General features: G+C 37.0%; 1 protein-coding gene across 1 annotated transcript in view; it reads right to left on the reverse strand.

Moving 5' to 3' along the window:
- Positions 1–2,597: 2,597 nt before the first annotated feature.
- The window catches only part of ADGRA3 (adhesion G protein-coupled receptor A3), a 56,664-nt gene continuing 32,510 nt past the window's right edge, over positions 2,598–26,751 (reverse strand). Inside the window, exons 9-19 of the mRNA XM_056348724.1 lie at positions 23,142–23,343; positions 19,930–20,079; positions 17,092–17,253; positions 16,611–16,814; positions 15,319–15,532; positions 14,955–15,163; positions 9,911–10,035; positions 9,249–9,372; positions 7,290–7,435; positions 4,370–4,465; positions 2,598–4,179 (exon numbers count right to left, since the gene is read on the reverse strand). Coding sequence (XP_056204699.1) covers positions 2,937–4,179; positions 4,370–4,465; positions 7,290–7,435; positions 9,249–9,372; positions 9,911–10,035; positions 14,955–15,163; positions 15,319–15,532; positions 16,611–16,814; positions 17,092–17,253; positions 19,930–20,079; positions 23,142–23,343 — 2,875 coding nt within the window. The 3' untranslated portion in view covers positions 2,598–2,936. The remainder of the gene's footprint in view (positions 4,180–4,369; positions 4,466–7,289; positions 7,436–9,248; positions 9,373–9,910; positions 10,036–14,954; positions 15,164–15,318; positions 15,533–16,610; positions 16,815–17,091; positions 17,254–19,929; positions 20,080–23,141; positions 23,344–26,751) is intronic.

Raw genomic sequence — 26,751 nt, forward strand, 5'->3', positions numbered from 1 at the left:
TTGCTAGATTAAAAGCAAATGTAGCTATGTACATAGCTGTAAGTGAAGTAAGTGTTTACTAGTGTGATGATTTAATATTTTTACATTAACAACCCCTATATGTACCAAAGCTATTTCTAATTTATTAGGTACTTTGAAAAAATAAACTGTTTGCAATCTCATCAAAACTTAAGGTGAGCTATCAAGCTATGCAGAAGTATTACATACAGAATTAATCTTAACGCCATTTTAAGCTTCAAGACTAAACTGATGCTCAATTCCAAACCTGTGCAAAAGCTGTCAAGTACTAAAAGCAAAGGGCATGTGAATTCTAAAGGGTAGCTGATCTTATCCTGAGTCCCTATCATACTTCACTCAGGTAATAAGAAATTTTCTCTGGACTGTTCTGACATTCTCCATACAGATTATATTTTTCTAGATCAATAATTTGAAGAAAACACGAAGTAGGCTTAAATTATTTGTGTTAGTACAATATATGTTACTATTAAAAAAAACCCCAAAACCAACACCCCCCCCACACCCCACAAACAAACCCAGCACAGTAGATATTCCTAATTGAATATAATATAAAAATATCTGTATTTGGGGCTACAAACTATGTATGAAGGAACCCAAACGATTATATTGCTTCTATTGTGTAACACACAAATTCAGCTCAGATATGAGTGCTTCTCTTAGCATGTACCCTTACGCTTACCGTCTGCAGTTCAGTCTTCATTCAATCCATCACTCAATCCAGAGAGACAGACCTGCAGCATTTGGAACTGCACAGGATCAAGTCACCGGTTTTCACTTCTAGACCCAAAACGTTTCTGCCACCAAGAGGAACCCCACCACCAGCACCTCCATATAACAAACCACAAACAGGGGTTTTTTGCAATTACAAAGCAGTGAGCTGTCCAAGATGCTTAAATATTTTGTCAAATAGCTTAAAATGCAAGTATTTCGACATTTAGTTTAAATTCTTTTCTTTGGTAATACCTATAAAGCTCCTTTTTTGGAGTGCCTATCCATATGGTGGCTCTAAGGTCAGTTACAAGCTAAAAGCTACTTTTATTGAAGCCAGTAAAATACAGTACTAATCAAAACTGAGTCATATGCTTGTCAAAATGTTGCTTTAAGAATTCTTAAATGGCAACAACTCTCAAGTAGTAAAAACAGAGCCCCAAATCCTAACAACACTGTCCTGCTGGAGAGGTTTGTACAATGCATCCAGGACTAGTTCAGACTATCAAACCAATTAGTTGAGGGCGCAGTAAATCTGGCAAGCAATAATCACATTATAAATTACTTAACATTCCGAGTACTTAGAACGTACAGATCTGTACCTGTATTCAAACAGATACACTTAACTAAAACACGCAACACTGACAAGTCTGAATCAGGTAACCAGCTAGCCAAGTATATACAATCCAATTCCATTTGTTGCTTAAAAGTTGAGTTGTGGTATCAGTTATTAGATGATACAGAAGCATTTGTCGCTATTTAGTACACATGGTTTTAGCAAAACAGGCATCAGTACTGGAAGCAGGTAAAGACTCAAGCATTACACCGCAACTACAACCTCTAATTTTTCACAGCAGCAAGATGACACAAAATATGATCTTGTTCACATTGAGGTGTCAGCAATTTAAGTACAGGAAACTATACTTATAACTGACAAACAACCTACTCTATATTTCATTGTACATAAAATATTTTAACCTTGACACTAATTTTTGCAATTATACCGCAATTAAATTTAAATGAGTTTAACTGCAACTTTCATCTTCAAGATTTACATTATTGTAAAAGATTGCACTTTAGCTATTTCTACTGCATAAGTTCATGTGTGTTTTTTTTTTAAATTCAGTAGCTCAGCAACCAAAATGTTTTATTGCTTTTAGTGCTTGGGGTTTTTTTGAGATGCTGTAAAGTATTAGAGAAAATTATTCTGCAAATTGTCACATACATATCAGTAAAAGTGCACTTGCAATTCAAAACACTCTCTCAAGAGTCAGCTTGTACAGTGACACAACCTGAAGACCCCAATTTTGCATACTGATCGTACTCCTAGCAGATTATCCCATTACCACCTATCAAAACACCTGTGCCATTACTCCTCCACACTATTACAACTGAATGAGTTTTCACTGGTATGTACTGATGACCTTTGCAAATTAGCACCTCTTGTCTGTGAGCATTCTTAACCTTCTCAATCACAAATGATTAAAACAAATTTCAAAAAAAATATATTGCAGTCATGAGGGCAATGAAGAGTATTATCCACAACCTACCAAGTAAACTAAAACTCTGTGCAAGTGCATTAAAATAAACCATCTAAAAACATAACTTATGCAGCAAGTACAAGACGACGATTTTTGAGTAAGCAAGTTGCCTGCATACTAAAAATCTCTTTAAAATGTAGCTTCTTCATTTCAAGCAAATTCTAGGCTTTATGCAACTAATTGAGCTATTTGCATTGTCTGTTTCAGGCACCAAATATTTTCTTTTGTAACTGAAACTCCTCTAAGTTTCAGATACTGAAATAGTAAGATCAAGATGACATTCAGTGCAGTAATCTTTAAAAAACCCAACAAGTAAGTGCAACATTGGGCTGCTGGGGAAAATACTATTTATTATACATTTAAATACAAATTTGAAATGTGTTGTGGACACATCGGCAGGGTTACAGGTAAAAAATAGCAATGTACAAAGTTGTGTTTTGCATCTCTCAAGACTGACGCTTCAAAAAAAATATTCACAAGATACCAAGAGTTCATGTTTGTAAGAACAGAAAACACAATAATGCATACAATCTTTTGCTTGGCAGATTATCTTTGTTCCCTCCCTGCATAAAGTACCTAGTGTTTGTAAACAGTCTTTAGACGCGTTAACAGCTTGAAGGAATGTGTAATCACAGTTCATACGGATTCGTGCGGCAATGAATTATAGTGCTACACAGTAGTTTCGTGTTTCCATAACCCAGTTCTGATATTGCCAGTACTGTCTGCGGTGAGCAGGGGTCCATCCTGTCCACTGCTTTTAAGTGGTCCATTCTGAATGGCTAAATTTAAGCCATAAGATTTTTGCTGGTTTTCAAGTTCAACTGCTATTGGTTTCCTTAGAAGATCTTTTTTGTTGTTGGTACCTACTGTTTTTTCAGTATTTCTGCTACTTTTTGGAAGCGTACTGCAAGCGTCGCTGCTATCTTGCTGGGACTGGTTATACTGCCGTTCTCTATATGCCAAATAGGCTCTTCGGCTCCTCGAATGCCCTTCGCTGTTGCTTTGTCGACTTTTAGGTAAGCCGTTCTGCACGCTCCCTTCCACACTTGTGGGAACATCATAGGCATATTCCCTCAATACCGCAAGTCTGCTAGCACGATGTCCCTTGCTTCTGTTCTTATGATGCCGACTTGGGTGTCCGTTTGTCCGGAACTGTACCTCTAAGGGAGCTACGTGCATTTTGATATCATTATCCACCGAATGTTCAGTGAGACTGTTATCAAGCTGAGGACCTGTGTTCAATGGCAGAGAAGCAGGGTGGCACCGAGCCGCTGCAGCTTGCAAGTTAGTTAGTTTACAGCCCTGAGAGGAATTTTTTAGACTTGATGCACTTTTATTTGTGCACGAAGATTCTGCGCTACTGTTGGTGCACTTAGGGGCCTCTCCATTGGTTCCACTGGAACTGGAAGGCTGCACATTTACTTGCACTGAATATGTGCTCCTTCCAGGGCAGCAAGTCGTTATCCAAGCATGCCTGACATCTTCCCTGTTAATGCAATGGTGCACCATAAGAAAGGCACTGAGGCTTAAACATGTTACCCCAAAAAAACAGCTGAAGATCAGATCCATGGGGTAATACAGGGAAACTGACAAAGCTCCAAAGATCCACAGAGCAACATACAAAAGCAAAGTGAGGCCCACTCCCAGCAGCTGTGCCTGGAAACTGTGCTCATTCTCCAGAGCAGATGTGGAAACTAGTGACACAGATAATGAATCCTGATGAGCCAGTTCTCCATGTTCATTGGTGGCCAGACGCTGCTGTTCCTCAACGGGTTCCTTAAGTTCATATTTACGTTCAGGGTGACGTTTTAGTTGTATGAATATGCTGAGAAAATACATACAATTTACAAAAATTATAAAGCTAGCTGGTCCATAAAACGCTCCTAAGCTAGGTTCCCAAGTCATCCAGCAACTAGAAAAGAAACAAACCAAAGAAAATTATTGTCTTCTCACTGGTCATTTATGCTTTATCAGTTCATAGCTGTACTTTTAAATGATCTTGGCTGTGTTACATTTTCTAGAAGAATCTGAATTGCAACAAGTACTTAGAAAAGCAAACATGTGAAATCTTACGACAGAGCTCTCGGGTATACGGTACTTACTAAGGAGCATTAGGTCTGCTGCCGTAATTTCGGATGTTTGCTGCTGCTGTTATTCCACAAACTATGACAGGGATCCCTCCACCAATAAGGTAGAACCTAAAAAGTAAAGCCGATATATCAGTGGCTGCTTAATGGCAATGGTTTTATTCAGTTACCATGAAGGAAATGAGAGCTTTTCAGGATTCTGGAAATATGTAAGTTCTTGAACAAAATAAATAGGGTGAATCGGTTTTGGGCTTCGGCAATATATATTTTTTCTAAGTCTAATTCTGCCTCACTACAGATTTTTTTTCCTCCTGTTGCAAAGCATCTCTCTCCCAGCTGCTCACCTCCCTTGCAGGCACTGAGCAAAGGTACACATGGTTAAAAGGAAGGAGCAAAAGCTGATAGTCAGAAGCTGTAAACTGTTGCAAGAGAATACAGAATATTAGAAGGAAAATAGTAAGTGGTATGTTTCTTTTTCCAGAGGTTAACTTGTCTAATATTATGACCATTCAGAAGATCAGCTATAAGAACTCTTTTTACTTGGTTTTTTTTGGGTTGAGGGATTTTGAGGGGTGGTGTTGCTGGTGTTTTCATGTCATTATTTTTAATGGACTCTCTAATCTCATAGTATACACCTCCCATTTCCTGTGGTGGTGGTAATGAAAACTGTATGCCTTCACCAGGATGGGGGTATATGTTGTTGGAGTCCCTAGCTTTTCATTCCAGTTTCTATGAATTCATACTGAATTCTTTAACGGCAGATCAATAATTACTGAAAATCATTCCAGTTAATGGCACTCTGTCCTGCATCTTATGCTAATCCAGTCCAAATTCAAATCAGAACAGTCAGTGAAAACTGCTACTGTGACATATGGACAGGTAGTTTGTTTTGTCAACAGGAGACACCTATTCTGATGATCCTGGATCTGTCCACTGCATTTCAGATTATACACCTGCAGTTACTGCCGTCTCACTTGAGACACAAAACAATTCTTTCTTGGAAGTCTAGGTACACTAATTGCTGAATCCCACAAAGATAATTCTGTTATTGGTTTATTCCGTATCTTGATGAAGCAATCGGGAACTGGCCAGATGAAACAGATTTTTGTGGTAGATTTTACTCTACTTAATTTCACTACAAATCACTGCCTCAAAGATGCACCGCTACTCAAAGCAAACAGATAGGTGGAGCTGGTTCTATACCCAGTAAATTGTGGGAGAGTGAAACAATATGGATTGTTTGCAGACATAGTTCAGTTTGCTGTATTGAAGGAACACGTTTACAACTGGCCTTGAATCATACCAAGATATGAAGTATCAACACCAAAAAAAAAAAAAAAAAAAAGGAGAAAAGTGCACACATGTATCGCTGTAAGTCTTCAGCAATTCCTAAGAGTCCAAATTACAAACCAAAACTGTCATACTACAAGGAGCTGTATGAACACAATAGTAAATAAAACACATATACAAAGCATGCTAGAGGAAATGCAGTAATACTGAGATTTTGGGGGCGAGTGTTGTATGAGCTAAAAATTGTCCTTAAGTTAGATCAAATAGAGAAACAAACGTAATGACATGAGTAAACAAGAGGTGTTACAATAATAACAGGAAAAAAAAAGTAAATGTGTTTTTAAGTAGAACATTCACTCAGTATTTGTATTATAAAAACCAAATCCTTCTATGGCTGTTCCCATGCAAAACCACCACAAATCTATCTGACTGAGGAAATCCCTGATCTGCAAGTTGGAATTGAGAAAAGCTGAAAAATATGAAGCATGTTTGGTCTGTTCTGAACTTGTCTCCAGAGTTACTGCCAGTGCCCAGGTGAGGTGTCCAGATCTGAAGTGGTATGTACATATTTATGTCTATGCAGAGCTGAGCCTGTGAGACTGGTAATTTTACTGTAACATTTTCCAAAGCAAGAACTCCATGACGAATAATACGGGATGGGAAAAAAAAATAATAAATCACAAGAGATGTTAAAAAAGGCTACTCAGTACCCTGCTGGAAGGCACACAGTTGGTGATGGGCATGAGATAATATGCTACAGTGAGCACAAGAGATTTACATTTTCTTAAAAGAAAAATAATAAAAGCTAAGGAAAGCAAAGACAGCACTTAAGTGGTATAAATATTAACCTTCTAACTTACCAATTAAATATTTCTATATGCTTTTATATAGTACTGCAAATTGTAGTTGATACTCAGAAAAGCGTTTCTAATTTTCTGCACTCCCTGTACTTTAAAATCAAGCTTTTTAAGTATTTGCCGATAACTAATCAAAGTTAATCAACTTCTGCCACCTTGTGGAGAATTTCAGCTTAGCAGTTTTTAATTCCTATCCAGAGGCTCAGTAAGATACAGGAGCAGAGTATGTTAACGTTTTCTATTAGAAATACTTCACATAAGATGAATTTCACAGCAAATTAGTTTGTCCTATTTCAGTGATTTCAGAAATAAAATTTATGAGAGGAATGCTTCACAAAGAACACTGTTTTCACTTGATAATGAGTGACACCTGTTTTTCAAATTATTTGTAAGCAATCTTTGGAAAACCTATTAAAATTTGCTTAAATTGCAGTGTTTGCTAGTTGTGTGGTAACACAGTTACCCACATTCTTTCTTCTATGATATTTAATGGGGAGTGTTGTGTTGCTATCCAAAGTCCTAACCGAAGCTCTAGCGGTGATGCTGAAACACTACCAATTTCTTAATTTACAAATCAGAAACAGAGCACTGCAAGAGTAACATGCTAAGACCAATCATCCTTCACCTCATCCTCCTGAACATAATGCTGAGGAACAGAAAAATCTGGAATGGACCTTACAGACCTGGAAAGAAAAAACCAGCGGTGACCTGTTAATATTTTCTAGTCAGAATATAGGCATAGCAGCCTGGGAAATAATGAGTTGTGCAAAAACAAACAACACGCTCACCTCAGCATTGGTCTGGGTGGAGGAGGTGGCTCATCAGGATCCTGGCATCTTTTTGCTTTTTTGGTTACTTGCTTGTAAATATTACGAGATGTCACTCCCAGCCACAGTACTGTCGCAAGAGTGGAATAATGGAGAATTATCCCAACCTTAAAAAACAAAACAAAAAAAAAAAAGAACCCCCAAACATTTCCTTTCTACCAAGTTAAAGATTTATCATTTAACATGCAACTCATATAAAGCCTGAATTTTCAAAAGCTCAGTTCAAGACAAGAGAAAACCTTATTTTAGTATGACTGTCCTTAAATACCAAGTCTTGTGGATTTCAAAAAAGTAAAACAGGTTAATGCACACCCGTCTTCATATTGTCCGAATCTAGAAAGGCTACCTAGCTGCAGTTGCCTCTAGTGGAAGCAAAACTTTAACACGGGAAGAACTCTGCTGGCCAGCATTTTTAAGATTACACATCAATCATACACTTCAGGAAACTGCATATTACAAAACACTTAAAAGTGTCTTGTTGTTACGGTTATTATTTAAATTGAGACACGTAAGGGAACAGCAAGCTACAGATATTATGGTAACTATGTAGCAGGTGGCAAAATACAGACACCTAATGCTCATCAGCAACTTTAACATAATGCACGCATACACACACACACACACACAAAAGTGTTACACTTCAGCTATTTAACCTGCCCGAGCATTAACGCAAAGTCAGCCTCACCGACTGACTGGGCACTACTGTTAAGAAAATGGTTGTCTGTCGGACCCTTTTGCATCTGCATTATTTTATAAACTGAACATTGCTTTCTTAAAAGAAGTTCCAGGAATTCCCAAGTCCCTGGGATTTTGTCAAGGAAAGACACAATCTGGTTGTCCTGCATTTCCTTCCTTAGAAGCCAACACTGAGACAAAGTGATTGCAAGAAGATTTCATACATCCCTTAAATGACAGCACAAACGCATGGAAGAGGTGACACTAGTTTCTGTTAAGATAAATGGAGGTGATTTTTTTGCAAGATTCAATTACCAGTAGAAGTACAACCCTTAAATAACCTATCCATATCATACAATTTCTCTTAGAGGATTACTGTGTCCAAGAAGGCAAGACCACCTACAGTTTGTCAAACTATTTCCTCATCTCCATATATATGTGTGTGTGTGTACACGCATACGCATGCACACAGACTAGCATTCTCTTTGTATCTGTAGGAGAAAAATCAGGGACATACTCCATTGCAACAGTTTGAACTGTCAACCTAATACCTCCTGTAAATTCAAACAAAAAGAACCATGGAATATTGTGGTGAGGGATTAGATTTTCTGAATCACTGGATGGAAAAAAGAAAACATGAGAAAACTTCACTGATATCATTCCAAAGCAGCAACTGTTATTATACTGAAATACTGCAACTGAATTATAAATGGCCAAATCTTAGAAAAATAAGTAATTATAAAAGAAGAGTTTCAATTAAGCTAGTGATGTTTGTTTAGAGAAAGCATGGATCTTTCACTTGAAACACTTCTCTTTACCTCCCTTAATGTTATACTGAGGAAATGGAAATTAATATTTTAGTATCTGTGGAAATCAGGTTTTCACATGGTCTGTAAAGGCCACATACAGCCCTATAAAATAATTGCAAATAATTCTCAAAAACGTAACTAACAGGTAAATTTTTTTTTTTTTTTTGCAACAGTATATATTGGGAAAAAATATTTCAGAAGCACAATAGAAAACCTTTCCACTTTTAAAGTTACAAACTAGTTTTATCTTCATGGCTGGATTAAAACACAGAACTCAAAAGGCTGATATTTATTTATTTTTTTCTAAATTTTACATTCTGACGAAAACGCCTGTGCCAGTACTGCTGTTCTGGAGGAGACAAGGAGTGGCATATACATATATAAGAGTATGAAGCTGGTAACTAATTTTTTCAGGTGTTTTTGCATGTTTACTTACTGCTTGGCAAATGCTGGCATTCCTGGTCTGAGTTATGCCTCCAATAAACATCACGCATGTCAGGAAAATATGAAAGCTCAGGTTAACTAGCATATGCCAGCTTTTTACACTGATCCTGATCATACTGTTAAAAGAAACAAATCAGACAACATAAGACACAGCTACATTATTGCCTTTCAATAGCAATGATTGTAACTAGCAAGAGACACTTGTTATAAATGATACATAGTTACTGCTAATGATTGACTAAAATGTACTTTTAAATCAAATACAGTCTCTGGTCTTCCTCACAAGAAATTAACACACCCTTCTATTACCTAGCTTTATACAACAACTTGGGGCCTGATTAAAAAAATTTAGGTTTCCAGGTTTCATATCAACAGAAATGTAAAAGGCTGAACCAATTGTGAAATTCTACCACCATTCCTGAGGGTCTCTTCCATCACGAAGCAGAAGTGAAGAATTAAAGACATACATGGTTATGAGAGCTAAACTGTCATACCCAAAAACATGAAAAAAGCTACTTGCTTAACTGTCAATTTGCATCAAAATTTTTAATAGGAAAAAAACCCAAATCCAGATGATTATATCGTGTTCCTATGAAAAAGTAGTCCTAAGCACTATGAAGCTAATTTTTTTAGTCTAGTGATATTGATTCATACCTGTGATGGTATACATAACTGACGATGATCATCAACAGGCACATTAGCAAAACCATGGCAGTGGCATAAATTACAGGATGCAAAAGATCAGCTGGTTGTGTATATAATTCAGCTCCTGTCAAGTCCTGACAACAAAAACAAAATCAGAATTAGTTCACCTTATCTCTTCATTTTGTGAGGGCAGGGGAAGAGCAGAGGAAACACAAACTAAATAGTAACAGAAACCTTCTAGATGAAATGTTGTCCCATGCCCCAAACATGACCCTCCAATTATTTATTATTTGATGTTCCTGGCTTTCTTCCACAATTACCTGCTATTCTGGCTGGCCTTTATAAATGCAGTCACCCATCTTACAGAACACTTAAACTTCATATATGCTTGAAGATACAAAGAATTTAGCAGCTTCTAGACACACACCATTTTCTTCTTAAAATATTTGTATGAATAGCATGTAGGGGAAAAAAATGTGTTTCAGTTATGATTATTATCTTCTGCAACAACCCAAAGAACATTACAGAAAGTGCCCTCAGCAAGACTGCAGATGATGCTATAGACTGGGAGACTGATCATTAGATTGGAAGATATTCAGAGGTATGTTGGTGACCCAGAGAAACGGGCTGATAAAACATCACAGAATTTAGCATTGGAAAATGTTAAGAGGTCTGCATCTGGGATGGAACAACCCCATAAATGCAAAAATATGTGCTGGGCATTGGACTGATTAGAAAGCAATCAATGAACCACTCGAGGGTACTGGTAGACAAAAGCTGACCACAAGTCAGCAATGTAGCCCACAACCCAAGGCCACGCTCCTCTCTACTAGCAAAAGCACAGCAAGCAGGTGAATTGATTATTCCCTTCTGTTCAGCACTGTGAGACCACCTCTGCAGAACTGCCTTCAATTTGAGGTTCCCCAGCACAAGAAAGGCACTGACATACTGGACGGAGCAAGTCTAACACATCACTGGGGAGGATTAGCAGGCTGAAGCACACAATGCCTAAGGCTTGAAAAAGCTGGGTTTGTGTGACTTTAAGGAAAGGAAGATGGGAGAAATCTCATTATGATACTGAACGATCTACTGGGATGGTATAAAAAAGATTGAGTCAAACCCTTCTTGGAGCTGAACCATGAAATGATGAGAGGCAATGGACATTATCATCAACATGGAAAATTCCAAATGAGATACAGGAAAAAAAGAATTCTGATTAAAAGTGGTCACGTACTGCCTAGAGAGACTGTAATCTCTGTCCTTGGAGATACTCAAAGCTTGACTGAACATGACCTGTAGCAGTATGATCAGACTTTGAAGGTGACCAAATTTTAAGTAGGTAATTGTACCAAATGACACTTGATTGTCCCTACCAGACTGCTTTTCTATGATTAGTGTTTGACCAGAACAGCTAGTTGATAACTCAAACACAATTCAACAGCTCTTTAGCATCATTAAAGTTTTCTGAATGCACCCGCCAAAATCTCGCAGAAGGAATAAGCATCAAATGGAACCTTGGACTGTTAAAGCATGGCAGTATCTCAAATAACACCAAAGGAGTGACATTTTCATTTACTAACAAGAATAGCAAGAAGAAATTATTCTATTTGGATGCAGTTACAATTTACAAGAGGTCCATTACCCTAACAGCAATGAAAAAGAAACCAAATAAAACCCCAAACCTTCAGTCCCTTCCAACACAAAATAAAACAAATTTGCTTAACTAAGACTTAAAAGTAATTTTTCAAAACAGACAGGAAACACAAACTTCCCTCACCTATAACTTTGAGTGAGTCACTCTTAAACCTCTAGAGTTGGCCAAGTTCAAAAATGTGCTGGGCGAGATGAGAACAAATTCACAAAGAACAGCAGACCATTAGGAGGAAGGTTCCGTTTCTTTTGAGGAAAATCGGTGATAGGCAATCTGTTTAAGGTTAAAGACCGATAAGCTGATTTCATGGACAGGAGAAGAGTTCTTGAATTGAGACTTACAATTAAATTACAGTCAGAAGTCTCTTCACCACTCCTTCAATTGTTCTTTCATCAGAATATGAATTTGTTATTCCTCACTAACTCACCAACCTCATTTCCAACTAATTTAATCAGATTGTCAGTTTGTTTTTGTATTTGGTTTTCTTTGGCACCTGGAAAAACACTTTGGGAAAGATCATAAATATTATGCCTCAGGCAGCCAGTGTCATCCGATTTCAACACTCTATTTCAACCCGTGGCCTGGTTGATATCCAGCTGGAGATCCCTAGGAACTTACTGCTGTTACAGGCATAAGCAAATGTATTGTCACACAAAGGCGGTGAGCATCTGAGAACAGAAACTGCAGGAGAATTCCATTTGCTGCTTCCAGATTGGTGACAGGTAACAAGAGGTCACGTGCATATTGGTGTGAACTTCAAGAACAAGGCCTACAGAATCACAAGATCCCTGAAGTGTTCAAGGCCCGGTGGCCAGGGTGGATGGTGCTTTGAGCAACCTGGTCTAGGGGAACGTGGCCCTGCCCATGGCAGGGCAGTTGGCACTAGATGATTATTTTAGGTCCCTTCCAACCCAAACCATTCTATGGCTCTGTAAGATTATTGTAGATCTTCTAAAACATCTGAGAAAACTCAATATGCCTAGCGTACCTAGCAAAGACATTGACCCCACTGAGTCAATGGCATTCTTGCTGACTGCACTGACATTTTTAAATCAGACATCCTAAAAGGAGCTAATAATGTTCTGAACTAAACCGATACTAAGTAGTAATGTAGTAAAAAGGAATGACAGCAAAACAGTAGGGATGACATTAAGAACAACATTGTTGCGTTTGCAGGCGACTAGCTGAGCTGTTTCTTCTCAACTATCATTGCTGGGTTTTTTTTCCTCTGATGCAGGCCTCTAACACCACAATTTCAGCTGAGCCTCCTGGTTATCTCTTCTACTATTAAATTGGTTAAAATAATTTCCAAATAAACACAAAATTTTGTATCTGTATCTTCCTAAATCACTAGATTAGAAAACTAGGCACTCAGTTATGGGTTTCCTCATCAGAGAAGACTTTACATTATATTCTGAAACATATGAAGATGGGTCACTACATAACCTGCTTTCTTCTAAACACATATGTACTAAAGTAAAGTAGACTAAGAAAGAGTGACATAACTCTGGTTAAGTCATTCTCCACCCAGCCAAAATGATGGAATATTGCATTCACGTTCTTCCTGCCCCTGCTGTTCATATATTTGATGTTAGTGACAACTGTTGAATTAAAAGACAAACTTCTAAAACTGAACCCAAAAGAATTTCCTAAGAGCCTGGGACCAGAACGCAGACTTTCACAACGCTATGAAAGCTGATAAATGAACTAGGCTGTTATGGCTTTTTTAGTTAATATATGGATAGGCTTTATGAAAACATTTTTTAGCAGCCACTTTAGACATCCAGAGCTTTTGTAGTGTATTAACTGTGTGCAAGGAACACCTATCAGATGAACATTACTCTGTCCCTCTCAACCTACCCCCTCCTCTCCAGTCTAACATTTTGGGAAGTAGCTAAATATTTAAGGAATACTAATTTTGAGCAGGCATATAACGAGAGCCACTGGCAGAAAAGAAAGCAAGCTGCTCCTTCCTCCAGCTTTTTTGATTTCTGATTGTTAACAGTTCTCTATATAACTCACAATAAGATACTGATGTAATCTGACCATGTATTAATTTAGAAATAGTCATTTACCACAGGAGATTGAATATGCTTTTCATTTTTCTTCCTCCAGATGGCAGAAATGTGACCAATTTAAACCATCATCTCTCTTTACATGCATACTACACATACAAATGAAGTTTAATTCCGTTTTAAAGAATGCTGTTATGTTTTAGGAAAGGATTGTATATTTTAAAAATATCAAAGAAGGGAATCACGATTGTTAAAGTTTGGAGTCATTTAAAAACCAGTACCTTCAGAGGCACGATGAAAAGTTCCTCTTTTAGAGCTCTTCAACAGCTTGGCAACTCTACTATTTAGTTATCTTACGTAGTTGTATTAACTATTTAGTTATCTTAAAAGGAAGATTTTTGAAAATTTGAGTCACAAACCAAAACCAGCAAAGTCTCAAGCACTGATCGTCATAAAAGAATCCTCTTTCTTCCATGTACGATTACATAATATTAATTTAATTCCACACAGATCACATTTACTACAATAAAACCCATACCAAATTTACACATAACAGTATTTCCTAAACCTCTTACTACTTCAGCTTCCTACTAGCCTACCATTTTTACACATCACATTTTATCATTTAGCATCTGTGGTGATGACTGACAAGCAGGGTAGCAGTCACCATCTGCAAAAGGGGAAACTTCCCAAGCCAAATTCTGAAATGAAGAGCTCTGAGAACAGACCAAGAAGAAATCTAACTTCGTAACTGAAGAGCACTACAAGAAAGTGTCTTGCTCCCTCCTTTAACTGTCACATTTTAGAAGTGGTTAACCATTTAATTGACATCAATATGCTAACACTAGAGTTCAGATACCATTTTTTAAGCAATATTTCAAGCAACATTTTAAGGATATTTTGGAGAGTAATTAAGTGGGGGTTTGGGGTTTGGTTTTTTTGGGTTTTTTTTCCTTTTTCAGTCCATGTATTCTGGTCACAGACCTATGTACTCGTGAATGAATAGCTAATTTGCAGTGAAATTGCCATCTCTGGTTATGGATCACAGGAAAAAAACACACCACAACCTGGGCAAACACTTCTGTCAACAGAAAGAACTAACAAACATAGTCTAACAAGAGAAGATGGACTTTTTTGACTGTTACCTTTCTTTATTTAAAACTGTCATTATTAGACTGAAGTTCACAAAAGCTCATTTGGTTAAGCAGTTCATTAAAATGGCTTCCTATAATATAGTACTTTTCATGTGAAAATTCTTTTGCATGTAGTACATTCAGCGATTAACTCTACTCAAATCTCATCTTACATCAACATTTGTATCAACACAAGCAAAAACTGAGGATTTGTTTCTTATGTCTAGTGAGACATGTAATTTTAAGTGTCATACCATTAAAACGGCATAGTTGCTGAGGGAGTAGCACTGAATGGTAGTAATATTTTCATCGGACAGAAGAATGCGACAACCATCAGATTTCCATCCCCCTTGTCCGTTAAGTAGATCAAAGTCCCACTGAGCTGCAACAGCATCTGCTCCATGCGCAATGCGCCGCAGTGTCACATTTATGGGAACATGGTGACTGGCTAGGTTTAAACCATCTGTTACAAAAGAAATATATTTGCACATAAATTTCTCAACAAGTAAGAGATTAGATGCTAAAAATTGTTTATGAGATATGCACTAGTCAAAACAAAGGAGTAAAAAATGTTTCTAATTTATAAAGATAATAGGAAAGCAGTAATAAAAAACAAACCTATCTTGGTAAGAATAACTGGTGTTACAACTGTACGACGTTTCCCATCGTCAGCCAGATTTGTTGAATTTCCTGTTGCTGGAAAAAGCTTTCCATTGCGAAATGCAATAAGTTGAAGCTTGTAGACAGACTCATCAGCTGGTCTGATTTCTCTTTTTTGCTTTTGGGTGAAAAGGGAAGCTGGCAACTGGATAGAAGCCTCTACAATTGTGTTCTAGAAATAAACAGATTTTTAAACTGAAAATGAAATTCTTTATAGAGATTAAATTAGCAACTCCTCCAAGTGAACAGTGTTAAGAGATGAATGTGTTTAACAGACTATGTATTCTGGCAAACCCAGTGTTTCCAAGTAATCCATGATAAAATAGTTGAATCAGGTTATTAAAGTCTTAACACATTTTTAAAAAGAAAAAAAAAGTTATGATTGTGTAGTTACCTTATTTGTTACAGAAAGTAAAGCTGAAGTTGATATCAGTAAAGCATTAGAAGAGTTTTCCAGATTAGACTGTTGGCATTAGAAGCAGCAAACCCAGACAAGCAGACAAACAGAAGTGCTGTAGTTGTACATTAGTACCATTCAAAATGAAATGCTGTATACAAACAGGTTTTAGTAACTTGCATATCAATTACACTTGGGTAGGGAAGCATGCATGTAATTTCATAGAATTAGATAAATATGATTTCAAACATACACCCTGCAGTGACATTCAAGCAAATTAAGTGATAAAAGTAAACTGGTATGTTGGGGAATGTAACTGAAAAAATACTTTTACAGAATATGCAGAAGTGTTTCCGCTCTATACACATCCACATATATATGTGTGTATGCACACATACAGAAATAAAATCAACCTTTCAGGTCTCTTTTCTACTTCATGCTTAATTACAGTATCATTCTGAGCAGATTTTCAGATATTTCAGGTATTTAAGGAGACTGGTAATATCTCATTTAATTTGTAATGAAGGTGAAAATACAGCAAAATAAAGCCAAATCTTATTATGAACCAGGAAGCATTTCCACTTCCACACTTAGGAAAAGGTCTGAGAAAGCATCTTTCAACTTAAAAAGTTTTAATAAAGAACACCACACCACTCATTACAAATTTTACCCATTAAAAAATACCTATAATCAAACTTTACTATCCTTTGTCATTTTAATTATCTTGTCACTGTCTTTCTGGATGATGTAAAAACACTACTTTAACATTAGAAATTAATTATATAAACTTGCTTTCCAAATGATTCATAGTTAAGATGTTACAAAGTCAGTAGGGAAACAATGAATATCCGACCTTTAAAGCCAGACTTGACAGCGTATTTGAAACATTGCACTTAAAGCTTAATTGTTTATCTAGATTTCCATCTGGATCTCTTCTCCCATAATCACTGAGTCCTGTACGGTCTGATGCAGCCACTTTCTGAAATACGGTGCATGTCATCCCAGTGAAACCAGCAGCCTTTATTACATAAGCCTCAAGAGCAATATTTGGAGAATACTGTGACAACAAGAAAAATAATCAAACATTCATTAACTTTACACACCACAGGAAGAATAATAAATAGTCTTAAAGGAATTCTCTGCCTTAACAGAAAAAACACCCAGAAAACTGTTTCTGTTTATCTGGCAGGGATAAATCTGTTCAGAGTATTTCTCTTCTCCCTACAGAAATAGTAGGCATTTCAGATAATGCCAACATCTATTAAGAGGAATAAAAAGCTACTGAAACTCAAGAGCCAGCAAAATGTCTTCTAAATAAATAAATTTATACTTACAGTAGAATAAACTTGAGCTCCATTTGCAAGCCGATACATAGCAATTTTCTGTAGACACTGTACAATTCTAGTGCAAGCTTTGGCTTCCCTTTGTGCCATCCACAGAACACGTTCATCTGCTAACATAATATTACTTGCTATGTCCACCATCACATCACCAAGCTAACAGGGAAGAGAAATAAGACTATTTTATATCTTTGAAAGCGTTCATCAAATAGAATCATTATCAGAAAATACAAAGCAACTTGTCAGCACAAACGGCAAAAGGAAATTAGCTGTTCCCATTTCAATCACCGCTTGTCATGCTGAGATACTGACATACTTTGACTCTGACATTTACCTTCATTCAAGAAAAATATTATGCCAGTGTAATTTCTCTGTTTACATTATACTTGGAAAACAAAAACATGAGAAATACAGATATTTCATTACAAGCCAAAAGAGTAATACTCCACGTTCTACTGTACTATTTAAAAGGACTATTTATAATCAACTTTAAATCTAAAATAGTTTACATTAAAATGAACTATAAATCAACAATAATATCATTTGCATGTATGGGGGAAGACAATAATGAAAGTGTAACAAAGGCAAAAATTAACACAGCCCTTCCACTTCTCTTCCTTTCACTATGTCTGCCTTTTCTTTTTTGCCTTCAGTTTTGCATGAACTGTTTTAAGGTCACAGGTTATAAACAAGAGAGACAGCAAATACCCATAGGTACCAGAGCTGCTTTCAAACCACCAATTACATTGTTGTAAGTTTATGCACACACTGCCTTCTGCATGACAGACAAATACAAACTGTAAAGGGAATTCATTTATTTAGGTCACAACTCTGCCAAAATTAATGAGCATCTACATTAACAGCACTGACCTACACTGGGTTTTCACAACATTTAAGAAACTGTGACAAATATTGCACAAAAAGTGAATGTGCATGTATTTTCTAGTTGAATCAAATGAAAATGCAATTCACAGTGCCTAAATTTAGGGAGTGGAATTTTCTGCATAGAGACAGACAGGGTGGGGTGGGGAAGACGTCCTTTACCATCCAGGCTTCCCCATTTCTTTTCAGAACATTACTAATAAGGAGAGAACACAGTAGTTAGTTGTTCTTTTTTTAAGTCTTTGAAAATAAAGGCAAGAACAAGATTATAAAAATATTTACTGTTTTAAGAACTGTCTTAGAGACAGAAGCTACAATCAGTAAACATTTTTAACAGCTAACACAGAGCCTCAAGCAGCATTTGCAGGGTGTAGCTCTCGTCATTAAATTCTCAATAACAAATCAAAGTTAATTGAAGATGCTTTTTACGACTTCTTACTACTTGAAAAATGGTACCGTGTTTTATGCATCAAAAAATGGTGGGTTTACAGTAAATTATCAGGATTAAGATCCTGAACTCACAGGACTCAAGCTGATTCATGTTTCATACTTTTAAGAAAATATTACACATTATCTTTCCCCCCATTTATCAAGGTACATGGAAGTTCTCCCAACTGCATTCAAACTTAAGACAATCTGCTAAGAATTTTCTGAATATTTGTCTTGAGTTTGTTTCTTCTGACATCAAAAAGCTATTAAATGAAGCTGTTTATAATTTACAGTATTTATCTTTCAGAATAGCCACTGTTACACAAACCAAAGAACTGACAATAAGATGGTATAAGTGAGTAAAAACAGTGTCAAGGAGAAGTCTGTTGAGCAATACCCTAATAAGAAATAATTCACGTTCCTTGAATATACCAGCAAATCAAAGGTTGACTTCAGATAAAACAAATTAAGATAAAAAAATACATTGTCAAAGACTGAAATTACCTATGAATTTTACTTAGATTTTATTAATATAGTCTATTACCTTCTAACATGGCAAAGTAATGCCAGACTGTGGCACTCACCAGACAATAAGTCACAGCTACGAAAAAAATACCCTTATAATGTAGCAAATCACGCAGCAATCCAAAATACGTTTCTATCTTCAACTGTGTACAAAACCAGCCATTCAATGAACTGCTTGTATAACTCCAAAATATATTTTAAAAAAATTCCAAACTATGACTGTGAAAAGGGGATTTTTCCTGAAAATTCTCCAAGGAGCTCCACAAAGAATTTAGAACCAGCATTTATGGTTTGCTGAAGGTGGATGGGAAAATTTGGCTTTTTTTTTTACTTTCACAAGTTTAAAATTGAGGCATTGTGGTCTCCAACTTCCAAACATGCACTGTACAGTGAGATCAATATAACCTCTGTTCAGCAGTGAAACAGAGAGTTCCCACCCACTGGTGGGCCTATTCAGCCACTTGCATTTTCCTCCCCAACAATGAGCGTTCTCTAAGATTTTATTTTAATGTCTTGTCTTACATCCTGCAAGATACAGGAATACTGAAAACCTTAGAGATACAGCTCAATACTGAATAAAGACAGCCTACCATGGTGGGAGGGGAGAAGGTAAGTCTTGTGTTATTCATTATTGAGAGGATCTCTGAGGCTTTCATTATTTGTATTTTTAGATAAGAACATACCAATGAAAACCTGTGTGACCCACTCCATATTAAATAAAAACAGACTTACTGTACCTATCTCCCTGCTCCAGTGCTGACCAGAGGTGTTACTCACATTACAGGTCCAGTGAATGCTGGATCATCTCAGCGCGAATGCAAAGTCTGTGACCATGGGTCAGCAACATCAGGGACCTACTAAACAAACAAAAACATGGAATAGAATCTGATAATCCACTAACTCAGTGCCTGTATCTAACGTTGAGAAGGTTTCACTGCTCAGAACTCTTAAGGACAAACACTTTATTTTTAAAGTGATGGCTAATTATCCAGTTACCTCTTTATATTTTTCAGCAAATCTTCCAAATTTCTCTATCATTTCGGCCACAAAAATAACATCCATCTTATCAGAAAAATTTGCTGCTTCAACAGTGTAAGCCAAGAGCTGCCTTGCTGTTGCCACTGCATTAGTAAGGTTGAGCGGCATCTACAAAGAGAACAAACAAGCATTCTGAAGAAGTGAAAATTAAGTACAAGACAGAGCTAACACTTTAGCAATTAATAAGTATTTTCCCAAAGAGGATAGCAATTCCCACAGGGATCACAGTGTTTTAAGTAGCCAGGGACCACAACCCTATCTGTTAGCAAAACCATTTCCTACAAGCCAGTGAACCAGCATTTGTACCTGCAGCCAGATTGTCCTAGGAAAGAGGCATTCTACCAAGAAAGGAAGGAAAAAAGAAAATTAAAAAAAGTACTGCCAAACGCTTATTTTCCTCTTCACCAGAGCCTAGGCATGACAACACAAAACTCCTAAAATATAGCATTTTATAGCAAGAGAAGCCAAAAGGAATTCAGACACACCACTGCTGTAGCATTTACTCTTGATTCTGTAGTTACAGGAAGCATTTGGAATGGAACACCCACAAAAAGCCCACAACCACCCCAACAAGATAGATCCTCTCTATGACAAAGCTCATTACTTCATTTCTGAAACAAGCACCATGCTGGAAAATCCTTCACTAAACAGTACGCCACATCAACATGCCTAAGCCAGCAGGGACCAAACCCAAAAAATTTCATATAGTACAGTGGAAAGCTGTGCAAATGTTATCAGCTCATGTATAGATGCCCTTTATCCATAATCCAAACTAGAGATGTTCTGTATCTCTGTTTTTGGGTGTACAGATATCTAGTCTGCCCTACTGAAATTGCAATCTGCCACAAAGCACAACTATGTATTTGTCCCTGCTAGTCTTAGCACTTGTACAACGTTTTGACCTCAATTAATGTAAGATATTTTTTTCAAAACACTAGAAGTCATGCATTTGTAGTGTAAATAAAGTTCAAAGTCATAACACACACTGAACAAAGCCAACTTTCAAATTCAGTTGTTCTGTATAATTTCTTTGAACTTGTTCTTCAAACATTACTTTCACCTATGTGATACACAAACAAGAACAGTGAAATATAAATGCTGTTGTATAAATGTTACAAAGGCTTCACTATTCTAAACTTAGACCTCTACTTGATTTAAATTGCTTGGCAGTGTTCTAATGCTCAAAGGATCTAAGGATGCTTATAATATTACATTTAATGTTAGACTCTGAGACGATAAATTTCTGTGCAGAATACTGCTAAGAATTCCAGACCTACTACACGGTAAAAAGAGGAAGGCTCTAATAAGTAAAAATAACTTCTGAAACCAAAACATGCCACTTCTCCCTTGAAAAAATAAAAAAAAGAAACCTCTTTTTCAGTGTAGCATACCTGTGCACATGGATTTTTAAGCAGGTTAGGCATTATCTACTTCACACATGGAAATCGTACTTCCGCTTTTCTGAAGATACCAATCTGACCCTTCCATTTTAAACCTCCTAACATGAAGTTGGTTGCATTCTTACACAACCTGTAAATGCTGGCAAACCAAAAGCAATTATAACAGGCTGAATAATCTATGCTTTTGAGCAGCTGCAGTTCTGAAGCTGGGCTACAGTACACAGGCAGGAGTAGCACTGAGCTGTTACAGGCCTTGCAGGAAAACGTGAATTCCCAAGTGAAAAGGCAAGCTAGCAGCATCAAAACTTTCAATAAGCGAACACTCAACCTTGCTGGGTCCCATAAAGGGACAACAAAGGGATCCCCAGCATCAGCTCTCACTTGTCAACAAGTCATTAAGCACCACCACCCTCCATTTCAGCCCTCAAACATGTTCCTTGTGACCAAGCCATGGCATGCCCCTCTAGTCCTAAGAATGTGAACAGTAGAGCACAAATAGTTATTTCAACCCCTAAGTTTATCTTGGACCAGAACTGGCAGTCCTTTCCCTTTCTCTCCCTCTCACCCTTCAGGAAGACAAAAAGCTATGTCTGCAATAAGAAGTAATTGAACACAGAGCGAGCAAGTCAGCAACAACCTGTCTATACAATAATGCAGTTCAACGTTTTTGCCTCAAACTAGATTTAGCCCAAGCCACTGAATGTCAAGGCTTCACTATATGGATAAATCAGTCATATCCAAAGGACAAATTTCAGTTTAGATCATGATTGTCCCAGTTAGGGCCTGTGGTGCTCCTGAAAAACACTGTGAAGTTTTCTATAAAAGAATGTGAGCTCACACACTGAAACACTTCGAACACACGTAACACGCAGCAATCCTTCCCTATTATGTTAAACATGGGTGGTGCTACTAACATCATCAACTCAAGTGGCATAGCTGTATAAAAAAACCAAACCAAAACCAAACAACAACAAAACCCCAACAAACACAAACACCCAAAACACATTCTCATATCTCTCCACAGTTTCACCTGTTGCATTGATGCTAGTGATCTGACAGTATGCACTGGAAAACATGAAGCTCAAGCCAGAGGTTAAAAGCTTTATGGATTATTTTACAATACAGTGCCTATACATACAAGTACGGGTACATTAGTGCATGGCTATATTGCTGCAGAACAGTGTTCATGAAATTGTGCATTAGAGATAAGCCTCAAACGAAGTTTGGAACTGAAAAATTTCATTTCATAGCTACATTTAAAATCTAGAATACTCTCTTGTATCCTGGTGAGTATTACCAGACCAGAGAAACCTAGTTAATACTCACTGCTTTCACTGTAGTTAACTGTCATCGGCCACACTGAGCCTATTAGAAGTTTACAGCAACAGAGACAGAGCAGAGTTTGACTACTCTTTATTATTATAATTAAAATAGCTCTTCTCCATGACAACTTCAGCCAGCCTTGTTTCTTTATGGCATGTGGGCAGGACAGGACATCCAGTTGACAGACAGGACATCCAGTTGACAAAACAATCATGACAAGTACCATTCTCTTATGCTTTACACAAGTACACTTTCAGTCTAGGGGCACTCAAAACAGGTATTAAACCAAACTCAACATAAACCTACAAGTTCTAGTGCTGTACTCAGAGGCATGCGTTCATCATAATCCATCTAGATCACCAGTATTACCAGCTTAAAAAAGGAAAACGGACTTTTGAGTTTGTATTTTCATTAAAGAATCTGATGTTACAGAAACGCACAGATTACCTGATTGAACATATAAAGAACTCGAGTCACATCGTTTGCATACTGGCACCTGGAGTAGTCCTCTTCAGCCCAGTACCCTCCCCTGTCACATCTGCGCCAGGCTCTTCGCTCATCTTGTGAGTTGCCAGGATATATCCCACTGCCAGCAGAATAACGTGTACACAGCAGGTATGCTGTGATGCCTGCCAATGTTCTAGGCCACCTGGGGAGTCAAAAGCAAAAAAAAAAAAAAAAAAAAAAAAAAAAAAAAAAAAAATCAGACAAATTTACATGACAAGTAAATAAAAGGATTAAGCACTACAACACGAAATAAAGAGATACTCAAACCTAAGCATCTCTATAAACTATTTAAAGGGCCACCTTGGCTCGCCTTCAGTATTTTCAAGCTGTTCATATTTCTGTACTATTAACAGAATGAGTTCTAATGGTATGCAAGTGGAGGAAAAAATTACTATAAAATTACTAAAATACTTTTTTTTAAAAAAAATAATACTTGCCCACTTAATGAAAAATTCCGTATTAACACTATAAAACCAGTTGTAGAAAGCCCTGCACGCTTTCTGCTCGTCCTGTTCACATGCATCAATGTAACTTTCAAATGACTGCATTCATACCAATACTAAACTGCAGATATGAACAGATTACTATATTTATATGTAGCAGTAGTACAACCATTTGGACCAATTTTGCAACTGAACATAACACCAAATAGATATTAGAGGGAAAATAAAGTGTTCATAATGTTAAGAAAGTAGAAAACAATTCCTTTCACTCAAGGTACATGGAACTAAGCACTTCTTAAGAAAGACTTCTCAGATTCTCTCAACTTTCTCCTCTGTAATTTTACTGCATATTTTATCTACATAAAAATATACAGATAAAAATGAAAGAAAGGATAAACACAAAAAATTAAGTTGCAATACACCTTTAGTGCACTGATCACTCATGACATCAGAATTGATTCAAAGGAAACAAAAGAATAGAAGGAAACCACATCTGAATTAAACTGCAATGCTGAGAAGAGAGACAGGGACAGGGACAAGGAATGCCAGCTAGTCTGCCTGCCCCTGCTTCTGGCCCTCTCCCCCGTTAAGGTATCTGTAAGCAGTATTTTATCATTCAGAACACTACTACTTCCAAGTTTAAAAGCAGAAAGCATACATACTGAAATTGCAGAATACTAAGTATTTCAAATCCGACAACCCAACACAGAAGGTTTAACTAGAACTGAGAGCAACAGAGCTTCATCTGATCATCCCAGGCTGCCTGCACCATTATTAAGTCAAGCTCCTTGAACAGTCTTAAGGGCTAACATACTTTTCTTCAGTTTTAAGTCTTTCAAAGGGCCTTGCACAAAGCAGCCATCTCCAAGAATTGAAATGGTTAAACAAAAAATTATGTTACATTGTAATTTAAAGGTTGCTCTTATACCTGGACTGCAGTTCAGTAAATGGTCATTTATTTGCTACTATCATGTAAATGAAGAAATTCTCAGAACATATATAGATATGTATATAATTCTTTTTCCCAAATATATTTCCATGTTTTCAGGAGGATGAAGTAAATACCTTGAAGTATGTTTTATTTCAGGAAACTAAAATGGAAGTAATCTTGTTAAAACAGAGAAACAGAACAAGTCAGCTTAATATTCCTTCCTTATTCATCAGTTAAGTAACTTATCTTACTGAAGATGCTGGGATTTATCACAGTTCTTTCTCAAAGAAGAGAATAACTCCAGGGATGCACCAAGGCAAAAGGCTATACTTCTCAATTATATTAAATAATGCAAGAGATTAATCTTTTGGGGTATACCGTAAGTCTTCTCTATCTCAATTTCCTATTTATTCCTAATCAGCTCCCGCAGAACAATTTCTGCATGTTCAGTAATGGTTTAAGAAAGACTCTCACTCCAGGCCATCTGGGCAACAAGCAACCTGAAGGTAACTGCTGCTAGCACTCCTAAAACGCACAGGTCATAGCAACAACCATAAAAGAATTCAAAGTCACTAAGGAATCTTACAGAAAAGATTAAACGATAATTACAACAAACCAAAAAAGAAAACAAAGGCTTAAGTTTTACTGCCTTTTGTAACAGCTTTGGCATTACAAATCAGTTCTCCATATTGTAGTGACATCACTTAGTTACGAAAAGGAGACTTATTATTATGACTATCACCATAGTATCTGAATACTAGAAGAGACAGAAGATTATTTGGGTATTGTAGCAGAGCTTCACTCAGCCTAGCAAATATCAGAGCCTCAGCAGCCACTTCAAGAAATTAACAGAAGTGTCACCATTCAACCTTTATCAGAAAGGAAAACTATACCAGAATTGGTGGCAATGATGGAGGTTAAAAGAAAGATTAAAAAAAAGATCAGCAGTTTTTAAATGCCAGGAATTATATATAGGTATTTTAGAGAATGTAAATTAATTACAACAACAAGTATAGGTTCTGCAATGGTAAGTTATTTACCATCTTTTTTCCCATACAGAAGAAAAGCCAGCAGAAAGGACGGAAATCTTGCTTAGAAAAACCGTTAACAGTCTTTGTGAATTGCAACCTTGGCGCAGCATCACCTGCACCTGAGCAAGCTAACAAAAGCATCACTTTGGGTCATGTCTGGCCACTCTGATCATGGACAGAGCAAGTTACAGATCCGCTGGGAAGAAAGGATGGGAAAGGGGATACAGTAACATGTTCTCACATCAGAGTCAACACACAGCACTGTACTAGCTACTAAGAAGAAAGTTAATTTCATCCCAGCTGAAACCAGGACAAAGTTATCTAAGTCTCTGAAATTTCTGTATGGACAAATTAAAATGAAGTCTGATCAACACAGACTGGAAAGACAAGTACAAAGATGAGCTACTTCTGTGCTCCCACTCCTTATGGATACATAACGTTCTCTTCAGAGAACAAAGCCGAAAAAACAGGCAGATGAGGACGACAACTGATCTGGCACAGCTGTTAGAAGACACACAGGTGCACAAATACCTTGCTTAACACACCCAAAACCTCAGCTTCCAGAAAGCAGTCAGGTTTCCAGAAACGCTGACACTGGACTGCCAAAACATCATTTCCAAAACAGTTCCATCAACACCGAAATTGTTGTGTTAAGTTTCCACATAGAAGACGCCACTTTGAAAGGGATATCTGTTTCCGTAGAAGACGCCACTTTGTCTGTTAAGACAGAAACCGATATCCCTTTCAGTTTTCTTTAAAGTTGTATTTTTCCCATAGCATTTTAAGTTAAAGTGTGGCTGGCTCCGTTTTGACCAAATGTTTCACCTTACAGCCCTGACAGATGTTGTATGACACAACCTCCAAGACAAATATTTTCACTGAAAAATAGCATAGTGCTTTCCTCACTATTCACACCTAAAGAATTAGAAAAAGAGAAACCAGAGTGAAACACTAGGACTCAAATGAAAAACAAGTTTTTCAGGAGGGCTTTCATTACTATACTTTCAAGCAAGTATAATTTCTAAGTTGTATGTATCTTCTGGGACCTCTGTAGCCATCAAATGGAAAAATGTGAGATTCAGCGTTTAATATGAATTCAAAGGTTATTAGATTATCACAAGATTGTTTGCCTTCTCTCTCTGTTC

The sequence above is a fragment of the Falco biarmicus genome, chromosome 1 (genome assembly GCF_023638135.1).
Source record: "Falco biarmicus isolate bFalBia1 chromosome 1, bFalBia1.pri, whole genome shotgun sequence".
In the NCBI taxonomy this organism is placed as follows: Eukaryota; Metazoa; Chordata; class Aves; order Falconiformes; family Falconidae; genus Falco; species Falco biarmicus.